At 50.1% G+C, this 11,396-nt stretch overlaps 1 protein-coding gene across 1 annotated transcript in view; it reads right to left on the bottom strand.

Annotated features, from left to right (window-relative positions):
- Positions 1–6,038: 6,038 nt before the first annotated feature.
- The window catches only part of LOC311363479 (protein phosphatase 1H-like), a gene marked incomplete at its 3' end in the record, with an annotated part of 14,385 nt that continues 9,027 nt past the window's right edge, over positions 6,039–11,396 (bottom strand). The window contains exons 7-9 of the mRNA XM_084483428.1: positions 7,847–8,018; positions 6,370–6,521; positions 6,039–6,186 (exon numbers count right to left, since the gene is read on the bottom strand). Coding sequence (XP_084339554.1) covers positions 6,039–6,186; positions 6,370–6,521; positions 7,847–8,018 — 472 coding nt within the window. The remainder of the gene's footprint in view (positions 6,187–6,369; positions 6,522–7,846; positions 8,019–11,396) is intronic.

Genomic DNA, 11,396 nt, shown 5'->3' with positions numbered 1-11,396 from the left:
ACGCAGCGGGACACGGACAGCAGGATCCCGGAGCAGACATGCGGGATTCAGGAGGACACAGAAGATGCGTTTCTGCGGGGTCCGCTCTCCAGTCCCGCGGTGGATTTACGCGCAGGACCGTGTCGCCGCGCCTGATTCGTGCCGTGGCTTCATCGCCTGGCGCGGGGTTCCTCCACCATTCAGCAGGGCCCGAGGATGGTGATGGGGGATGTTCGGACGCGGATGGTTTGAAAATGCTCGTTAATGTGAAGGTTCGTGTTATAAGTCGCGTCGCCGTGTGCTTTTTTTTTTTTTTTTGCGTAAAAGATGTTTAATCGCAGAGCCACATGCGTCGTTTATGGCGCTTAAGTGTAAAAAAAAAAATCCCTGCGATGGAAGCAGACTCGACCATTATTATGCTAATTCAATCCAAAAGGAACTAAAATAGAAATCGGGTTGATCCGAAAACGAGCCACATTTTTTGTCAAAATGATTTCCCCCCAAAACTTACGGTGGGAACGCCGGCGTGTCGTGTGTGTGTGTGTGTGTGTGTGTGTTTCTCTGTGTGTGTGCGTGTGTGTGTGTGTGTGTGTGTGTGTGTGAGTGAGTGATCCGAGAGCCGGAGGCGGCGTGGGGGGGCTCCTCCAGTCCGGGGTGGGGTGCCCGTCTCGGCCACCACGTGCAGCCACGTTTTGGAGCCGTAGCAAAGTGCGTTTTTACCCACAGCCGCACAACGGAAAAGAAGAGCGGGCGCGCCGCAGTACAGATGGTCCGGAGGGACGTCTGGGTCCGGAGGGACGTCCGGACCCAGACAGACGTCCGGACCCAGACAGACCCAGGCAGACAGAGGTCCAGACCCAGACAGACCTCAAGACCCAGACAGACAGACCTCAAGACCCAGACAGGACCTCCAGACCGAGACAGACCTCCAGATACAGACGTCCAGACAGACGTCTAGACGGCCGTCTGCAGAGCGGGGGGACTGGCCAGGCGCCGGCTGAGGTAGTAGTTTGTGCTGTTGGTTGGGTTGGCACGTTACCCGTTGATGGAGATGACTGCGCAATCTACTGCCTTGCCGGCGCTGGTCCTGAACGACATCCCCGGTGTCTTCTGTCAACCCGGTTGAGGGGAAGGGGAAGGGGGGGGGGGGGGGGTGATTACTGCATTAGTGTACGGGTTGGGAGATGAGCGGATTATCCCCTCAGATGGTGTATTGATCTGACTGTACGGTTGGGGTTTGGGTAGGTGGACTTGACTTTTTTTTTTTTTTCATTAGTTCTTTGTATTTTTATTGCATTGTATTTTATCCTGTGTTTGCCACTGCTTCTGGGCTGTTGTAATGAAGGAATTTCCCCGCCGGTGGATTAATAAAGTAATTATAAGTTTAATTACTGTGTAATATAACTTTTGCGTGTAATAAAGCCACCCCTACATTCACTTTGGTGTTATTCGTCTTTTCAGGGAAGTGTTCTGTGATGTTTGCATACCACACATGTAGACTGTGAAGACTCTTTAATTAACTTCTGCCTGTTCTAGATGTTTTTGGAGGTTCTTGTTATTACTTACAACCTTTTAATGTATGCATACCGCATATTCTAAACCTCTATAAAGTCAATCATGTGAGGGTTAATCATATCTTGCCTTTTCAAACAAAGTGGATCCACTTATCAAAGCAGTAAAATAAGTAAAGTATTCCTTTGACCCTAAAGAACGGGTTTGGGTCAGTTCCATAACTCTGACCACAGCTCGGCATGTATTGGGTTTAATCGAAATACATTAACATCCTTCTTGGGTCATCGAAGTACATGATTTAATCTGAACCAGGAATACAGCTTATACTTTTATGACCGGCAAACGTGTGTCTCAGTGGTAATTCTGATTATTAAGCTATATGTGAGAGTTAGAGTAGTAGTGTAATATAGAAAGCAAGTGGTCACGTGACTTGATCCACCCTGATTGATTGATTGATGAATGGCTGACGCCACCAGGTCGAATGATGCTGCAGCAAAGGAAACAGGTCAATAATGAGTCAGACAAAAAATTGATTGATTCCTCTTATTGAACAAAGTTTGGAAAAAAACACTGAAGGTAAAACACCAATGATCACCAGCGATGATGGACAAAAGAACATGAAAAATGCCTTTCTTGAATAATTAACTAGTTTCTTTTTATAAAAAAAACATACAATTTCACATTCACAGATAAAACAAGCAGAGCAGTACAACGGTCTAAGATGTCACTTACAATATATTCCTAAAGGGTCACTTTAAATGTCTTAAAGAACATGTAAATGTGTAAAGGATTGTAACCAAACACACTTTAAAACGACAGATTCACTATTTTAACAGTGTGTTGATTAGTTATTACAATCCATTCATAAACTACAATCTAGCGACAACACAAGTGGGCGTGTCCATCCACGCCCGCTTGTGATGTCACTCCCACATGTGACGCAATACAACACATCTGGTGGTGAAATAGGGCCCCTTTAAATACCTTAAACCGCAACACACCTTTTACATGTTTTGGGACTGGGTCTGTTCCAGAGAATATGGTTAACAGGTATTACCGGAGACCCTTAACTGGTCTTACTGGTGTTATGCAACAGTCAAACCTGGGCGGAGGGTTTGGTCGCATAAACAATAAACAAAAACATGAATAAATAGATGCATAAATAAACTCTTTTACATATATATTGGAGAGCCTAATGGAATGACTTGCTAGTTTTTTTCTACTGCAGGTAGGATGAACATTCACCAAACATTAAGGCCCCAAAGACAGCATCATAAGAACTATTGTACACTGATGTGGCCACAGGCTAGGATGCCTTGATGTCCAAAAAACAAACTAAACCAAATACAGTTCTCACCAAGGTCTAGTGAGTGCCGTCCCTTTTTTACGTTTAAAATTCAAATTCATATGTGAAACATGAAAATCAGACATTGCACATAAGCACAAAGTATAAAAGACAATGAAGGACCGCTGTTTCGGGGTTATAAAATAGCTTATTTCATGGATGAGCAGACAGACTGGGATAGACCACATTCACCTGTCAGCCATGTCGGGTAGTTGTGTGGAAAGCAAACCAAGAACCTTCGGAATCCCGGAAAACTCAACGCGTTATTTTCCCTTTCCCCAGCTCCCCCCCTCCCCCCTCTCCCACCCGGGCGGCATTACAAATGTTGGCCAATTTGTATTGCCATTCCTTTAGTTTTATATTTAATTTCTTTTGGAATACATTTAAAAAATACCCGCATAGATTTCCCCTAGAATGCTTTCCCATTGAGCTTCAACGGTATCCCCAAAAGGTCTAGAAAGGGTTCTCCATCCAGCTAACCAAAACGGCAGCAATAAGGTCATTTTCATGCAACGTCAGTCAAAACAAATAATCACGATGAAACGTACCGTGGACTCTCTTAAGACAATCATAAACCGAGAAATATGTTCAACTGTAAATGACAATCATTTTAAGGAAACAAAAACACTTGCGCACCGTACGCAAACGAAGTGCGTTTGGACGGCTGGAACCACGACGCTGTTCTCCGTCGGCTGAACAGAACCCCGCCGGAGACGATGGGGGCTTTCGGTACATGGAGCCCGTACTTCACGTCCGCATGGTACGTATTCCTCCGCCTGTCGCCTACCTCCCCGGTCCTCTCTCTCTTTGGATTCAACCTGCTACGTGGGGGGCTTAGCTCTACGGCTAAGCGAGCAGCATTTTAGGAAAACGGTCGTTTCAAACCTCTTATCAAGAACTTAGGGTCTTGTTGGCTAACAAGCTAATCACTAAAAGTGAAATGCTAATCGGTTTCAGTTTTCTAAAAACTTTACACCCATGAAACCAACCGATAAGCATCCATCTACAACCAGAGTCCAACCTACACGTTTTCCTGCACACATATTTAAAAAAACATAGGAGTTACATTTAAGTTTAAGTCTACTCCTCCAAATCTTCTGCATGACGAATATGAGTGCAGCGTCATCAGATTTCCGGCTTCGGCCTTTCCTTCAGTACCGTCTATGTCGGCCCAAACTATGACAAAGTGCTATCCTTAATGTATAAACCTTCCCATTCCTGTCTGAATAGGAATAATAAATATCCCAAACCCTAAACAATCGTCATCTAAATACAACAGACCCCCATCACTCATCTTCAGTCTCACTATTGGTGATTGATTGATTGATTGATTTGGTTGATTGACTGGTTGGTTGGGTGATTGATTGATTAGCTGCGGGAAGTTCAGTGTGCAAGGCAACACCAAGGACGGACAAATAGTTTGAGGTTTTCCATTTCACTGACTTTAGATATTTTCAGGCAAGGTGATTATCATGAGGGACTCCATACCCCTAAACCACTTACGAGTGTGGACGGATGATTTGCCGTACCCCTCGTCACTCTAGGCCCGGGAAATCCTATTCCAGAGAAGACCAATGGCAGAAGTTCATCTCGGTTCCCTCAAACTCCAAAACAACGTACCAGCATCAAGCACCAGCACCAAACAGTAGCCGAGGTGAGTATATAATCTGGCCGAAATCATATTCACACCTACTATTAAAAAAATCAGTAAAATCTAACCTTTGACGAGTGTCGCAAAACAGTGTAATTACACATGTATTAAGACCTTATTATTAAGACCTGGTTACAGAATGAAGTTCATATGTAACGAGGTCCAGGAACAGCCTCTAACTACAGTGTGGCGAGGGCTAGTCTCTGCCAGGCTCCCTGGTCCCAGGATGGAGGTATTCTGAGGAACATGTGTCAAGGTCCGGCAACTCATTGTTGACACACTAATGCCCTGCGTCGCCTTAGCTCAGCGGCTGAGTTTTTAAGGGCGTGTAAGCCAGGTTCTCAAGCAGCCAGTGTTGACCACTTTGCGTGTCTTATTAAGGAGTAGAGAGTGGTCCTTGATCACTTTTGTATCGTCGCGTATGTTCATGCATTATTTTGAATGGGATATCACTTAATTTGAAAACTATATCTCCGAGGTGGGGACTCATTAAAGCGACAGACTATCAGACTCTATTTGTGATTGGTTCAGACCAAACTGTCGCTGCTCCACGTCATGAAAACATGACGTTTTCTCACATCTCAAGTGGGAGGGTCCACACCGATGCATCATGGACCAACCTTCCCAGTGGACTCTACCAACTCTGGAGGCTGATCTACTCTAATTTGTTTTTGCGTACTGGTGGTTACGGTCTCCCCAATCAATATGTTGCCGGTCTCTAGAGAATTAAGTGACTGCCTGTCTTTCGTTGTATGTTTACGTTTGTCTCACTATGGGAGAGAAAAGCACCATTGCAGTATCTGCCTTTCTCTAATCTAGAGCAGAAAGATCTCTCCCTACAAGGCCCTAGTGCAGGCCTAATATCAATTACAAAAACTCCTCATGACCCCTCCACTCCCACCCAACCCGACCTCCCATCACCATCCCTGGTAACTGGGAGGGGTTGTGATGGTTTCCTAATGGCTATCGTCCGTAGCCGAGTATATTACACGCTTACTTCACTTATTCTTCACGATGAGTTTTGCTTGGAGAGAACCCGGGGTGTGCTTCGGGAAGTTCCCTTTGGGACGTGACAGAACATGGGACGGAGAGGGAGGAGGATGAGAGGAAGTTCTTCACATCACACACAAACAGGAAGAGCTCTCGGAGGAACCGATAGAGGTGGAACCAGGAGCAGGAACCCGGATCCACAAAGCGATCTTCGCCTGCCTCTCCCGAGTGACTTCTTCCTGCTTCTGCCTAACCAGCTTCCTGCAAGAGCAGCTTCGCCACTCCAGGAGCTTCCTGGGCGGTGGTGCAAGACGCCCCGTGTCCAAATCCGTCATCATCTGCCTTTCTCCCGGGAGGTCGTAAGGTGTTCCGGCCGAGGTGCTTCAAGCCACTCGACGCAGATCAGAGAACGAGGACGATCTCGCCCCTTGTTTAAAACATAAAAAAAGGATTTCATGGCCTACTGTCGCGACACCCTTCCAGAGGAGTGTTGCTTCGGGGTGGGGGGGGGGGGGGGGGGGGCGGGGGGGGGGGGGGGGTGTATGGCCTCCAGGGTTCCCCCTAGAGCTGGGGGTTCCCGTACATCAGAGGGATGATGAAGACGGATATGTCGTCCCCGGAGCCCAGGCGCTCGTTGGTGATGCGCCAGCCGCGGTCACGCAGCACGCCGCGCGCCCGCATCACCAGATCCTGCGCCGCCATCGTGTACCTGCGGCAAAAGACAAAAGAGGACATCGATTGATCGATTGGTCGATTGGTCGCATGAAGTTCCGAGTGCAAGGTGCTAACTGTTTGCGGAACTCCATTTGATTGACTTCCGGTCATTTCAGGGAAAGTTGGTGAGTCCTGAGGACTCTCATGCACGCACGCACGCACGCACACACATACACACCTGTGAGAGTCGTCAGGGTCACAGTTGGCGAGGAAGGAGGTGGTTGCCTCAGCCACTTCCTGGTTGGAGAGGACGTCCCATAATCCATCTGTTCCCATCACCAGAACGTCATCTGTGCCGTGCTGGTACTGCGCCAGGTTGTAGACCTTCACCTTCACGCCGGAGAACCACAACTTCAATGTTACGCCAAGACAGGACTACAACACAGGTACGACCACACAGGACTACAACACAGGTACGACCACACAGGACTACAACACAGGTACGACCACACAGGACTACAACACAGGTACGACCACACAGGACTACAACACAGGTACGACCACACAGGACTACAACACAGGTACGACCACACAGGACTACAACACAGGTACGACCACACAGGACTACAACACAGGTACGACCACACAGGACTACAACACAGGTACGACCACACAGGACTACAACACAGGTACATCCATAGATAGGACTACATATCAGGTACAGCCCACAGGACTACAATACAGGTACACCCCCGCATGTTCAGTCGGAGATGCCACGCGCCACTAAAATAGCTAGCTGCTGAGGTCTCTTTGAAGTGCCTGAAAGAATGTAGAATGTCTTGTTAAATGTGTCTGTGGCTAAGCCTTTGATGTATACGCTCTCTGCATTTACAGCCGACCTGTGGTTGACCTAGATTTTAATGAATTAAAGATCAAGAACTCAGAGAGCAGAGAGGAGAGAGGAGACAGACCATAGGAAAGAGGAAAGAGGAGAGAGAGAGAGGAGAGAGGAGAGAGGAGACAGACCATAGGAAAAAGGAAAGAGGAGAGAGAGAGAGAGGAGAGAGAGAGAGAGGAGAGAGAGGGAGAGGAAAAGGGTACAGAGAGTTGAAGAGGAGGGAAGAACACATGGAGGGGAGGAGGAGGAGGAGAGTGCCGAGAGGAGAACTTGAGGATAAGAGCCGGAGAGGAGGTGCCCTCGCAGGAGATGAAAGGGTGTAGAAACGACTGCCAGACAGAGACGCAGACAGGAGCGAGTTCAAGTTCAGCAGAAACTCGGTCTGAGAACGGAAGCCTGCTGTTTTCGCCTGAGCAACCGTAGTCCAGAACGAGGCAAGGAACCATGAGGTCACGCAGTGAGACTACCGTGTAGTTCCTTTTACGGCCTATGGGTGGCGCGCTGTGGGCAAATGCAGAGAGTCCCTGACCAATAGGAAGAGGATGATAGTGGGTTAGAGAGAGTAGGATGGTGAGTGAAGGAAAGGGCTGCATCTAAAGGTCGTACTGCTGGGGCTGGGTTAAAGGTCGTAGGACTGGGTAAGGGGTTAAATGTCGTACGACTGGGTTAGGGTTAAAGGTCATGGGAACGGGTTAGGGTTAAAGGTCGTAGGACTGGGTAAGGGGTTAAATGTCGTACGACTGGGTTAGGGTTAAAGGTCATGGGACCGGGTTAGGGTTCAAGGTGGTACGTCTGGATCAGAGTTGAAAGGTCGCACCTCTGGGCAGCAGGACATGAAGGGCTTGATGTAGATGTTGGAGTCGTGGACTTTGAGGTCGTGGTCGCCCAGGCCCCGCGTGACCCCGATGGTGGCGAGCACGCGCGCCTTCTTCCCCTCGCCGTAGACCAGCGGGAACCTCAGGTCCTCTTCCTCGACGGTTTTATAAGCCCTGCCGACACACGCACAGTGGAGAGAGAAGGCATGACACACACGTACGCCAGGGGACGGAACGGAACGCTCTGCCGGGGGCGGCACGCGGCTCAGGAGGTTGGAGCGGGTGGGCTCGGTAACCGGGAGGTTGCTAGTTTAGATCCCCGGCTCCTCCTCCTAGCTGAGTGCCGAGGCGTCCCCCGAGCGAGACGCCGCCCTCACCCTGACCCTCGCTCCCGACGAGCCGGCTGCTGTCGCCGCTGCGTGGTCGACAAACGCCGTCAACGGTGTGTGAACGTGTGCATGAATGGGTGAATGTTAGGCGATATCGTAAAGCACTTTGAGTGGCCACGGGATAGGAAACGTGCGGTCCGTCTGCCGTTTACCATTCAGGGAAGATGCTGCTAAGGCGATACACTCCAGCTACCATTTTCATTCCTACCCCGTGTTCCGTTCTCTAGTGACTTTCTTCACATGCTCATGAATAGCTCCAGTGCTGCGCTGCGATTCAATTGAAACTCTGCACGACGCACAAACCACCTTCCTACTCGTGGGATCATCTGAAGTACCCCCCCCACCCCCCCACCCCCCCCCCCCCCCCCCCCCCCATACGATCAAACGAAGCAGTGCGTCTTCGGTGGAACTTAAGTGGGTCATGTTTCCATTCAGAGCGCGCACACACACACACACACACACACACACACACACACACACACACACACACACACACACACACACACACACACACACACACACACACACACACACACACACACACACACACAGGCGCCGCCATACAGCCTGGCGACGACTTCAAGCACCGCGGGGAGAAACCTTGGCTGCGCATCACAGCGCCGTTACCCACGCAGCGCCGTTAAACACGGGACAACAGCTCGGCACCGACGCCGCGCATTCCGTGGCGCGCCCGGGGTGTGACCCACTTCACACCGAGGTCTGCCGCGCTACCCAGGCGGACCTCTCGGGCCGAGAGCGGACCGCAACGCCGCCGAGACTCCCTCCACCGAGCGCCGGGGCCGACTGCGTTTGGCTTCTGGAATCGTAATTCCAATAAAACACGTGTTTCGACTAGATTTAGACCGTCTTATGTCCTCGTCGCCGCAGCTCTATTTTTAACGTGTCACGTGTTGGCGCAGCGCCAGTATAACATTGTTACGGGAGAACCCTATATTATATATATATATATATATATATATATATGTGGCAGTTGTGTCATCCCCTGCTTTACCAAAAGCGTACCGTACCGAAAACCGTGATATGAACCGAACCGTGAATTTTCTGAAGCCTTCCACCCCTCATCCACACAGCCTGCCTCCACTGGCGTCGGCTTCAAGCCGCATCTCGCGTGTGTGTGTGTGTGTGTCTGTGAGTGTGCGTGCGTGCGTGTGCGTGCGTGCGTGTGTCTGAGTGTGTGTGCGTGCGTGTGTGAGTGTGTCTGAGTGCGTGCGTGCGTGCGTGCGTGCGTGCGTGTGTGTGCGTGAGTGTGCGTGCGTGCGTGTGTCTGTGTGCGCGTGTGTGCGTGCGTGTGTGTCTGAGTGCGTGCGCGTGCGTGCGTAGCCCAGACGGGTCGGCACCTCGCCTGTCGGAACGACTCGATGCTCACCGCCGGCCGTCTCCGCCCGAAACGGGAAGCTTTAGCATAAACGTGCGCACGCTCCTCCTCACGTGCACTCCGGAACCCCGCACGGCGGCGGCGGCGTGCACGTGTGATGATGTAACGCAGAACAAACGGCAGAGCGGACTCTTTGAAGTCTGCAGGAAGGAGAGTCTGGGAGGGGAGGGGGGGGGTGGGGGTGGGGTGAGGGGCTGTCGGGGGTTTCAACTCGTTAGAGGAGATCCACGCCGAATCCGACGCGAGGCACGTGAGACCGACATCAAACACCCACAACCCGGCCCACGGCACGTCTACCTCCTACCAGTCTGTCTGTCAGCCGGTCTGGCAGACAGACAGACAGGTAGAGACGGGTGAGACAGACAGGCTTTTATGTCCGTCGCTTTATCAGAAGAGAGAGGGGTGAGGTGGGGAGGACGGGGAAGGAGGGCGAGACGGAAGGAGAGAGGGAGAGGAGAGACGGTCGGATGTAAAGGGAGAAAGCAGTGAGGGTAACGCGAGATGAAGCCCGTCACAGGAGGAGAAAGAGAAAAGAGGGATGGACTCGGTGAGAGGGAGAGAAACGAAGAAACGACTGAATGAAGTCAACCTACGCACCGCTGGAGTCATTAAATCAACTGACATCAGCTGACATCAATCAACAGATAATCAATAGTACCAGGCCCACGCATCGCTGTTGCAATCTGGACCAAAGAATCCAATTAGTTTAATCTTTTCCTTTCTGCATAGCCTGGGTATTCTTGAAGTGCCCTCAAGATCGTCCCGATGACACATCCCATAACGTTAGCGCCGCCGTGTCGTCCGTAGCAACCGGGTGGGCCCCTCGCCCTTCTCTTTGTGTCTCCCAAGGAAGACACGTCACTGTGGCGACCAGAGACGACATTAAAAAAGGACCTTTTAGGAGGACTCGAGATGACGGATTTGATGCATACTCAAGTATTTGATACATATTCTAGTATCGGATACATACTAAAGTGTTTGGAGCACACTAAAGTGCCGAAGGATTCGATGCATACTAAAATGTTTGATGCACACGACATGTTTTGATTCAAACTAATGTATCTGAAACGTGCGGAAAGATTGGACGCGTGCTTAACTACTTGATTCCCACTAAAGTCTTTGACGCATACTAACGTGTTTGATGCATGCTGAAAGGTTTGATGCAATGCTAAAACATTTGATGCATATTCTAGTATTTGATGCATGCTAAAGTATTTGCTGAGCACTGGGCCCGAGGGAGGATGTGTGTGATGACACACGGACAGTACAGAAGTATGCAGCTGCGTGTGTACTTTACTCTGCCCGACAGACGATGTGTGTGTTGCCAGGGCAACACACGTGAAGAGAGATGTGAAGGCATTCAGGGAGGGATGAGAGACAAAGGAAGAGAGTGTGTGCGTGCGTGCGTGCGTGCGTGCGTGTGTGTGTGCGTGCGGAAGAGAGAGAGAATTAAACAAGATGCTTTTAAAAAATGTTAGAAATGAAAAATAAGTTCAAATCCAAAATGACTTGTAATGTAAATGTTAACTTTCCATGGCAATAAAGCTCTTTCAATTAGATTGAAGCCGTGCGAGAGACCGACAGAGTCAGGGACGGGTGGAGTGAGACAGGTGGAGTGAGACGGGTGGAGCGAGACACGCCGAGTGAGATAGTTGGAGTGAAACGGGGGGGGGGGGGGGTGCCAACGTGTGGAGCGAGACAGGTGGGTGTGAGACATGTGGATGGGGAGTGAGGCGGGTTGCAGTGAGACGGTGGAGTGCAACGGGT

Source organism: Micromesistius poutassou, assembly GCF_964030765.1.
Source record: "Micromesistius poutassou genome assembly, chromosome: 18".
Classification (NCBI taxonomy): Eukaryota; Metazoa; Chordata; class Actinopteri; order Gadiformes; family Gadidae; genus Micromesistius; species Micromesistius poutassou.
This window is presented reverse-complemented; position numbering and strand designations above follow the sequence as displayed.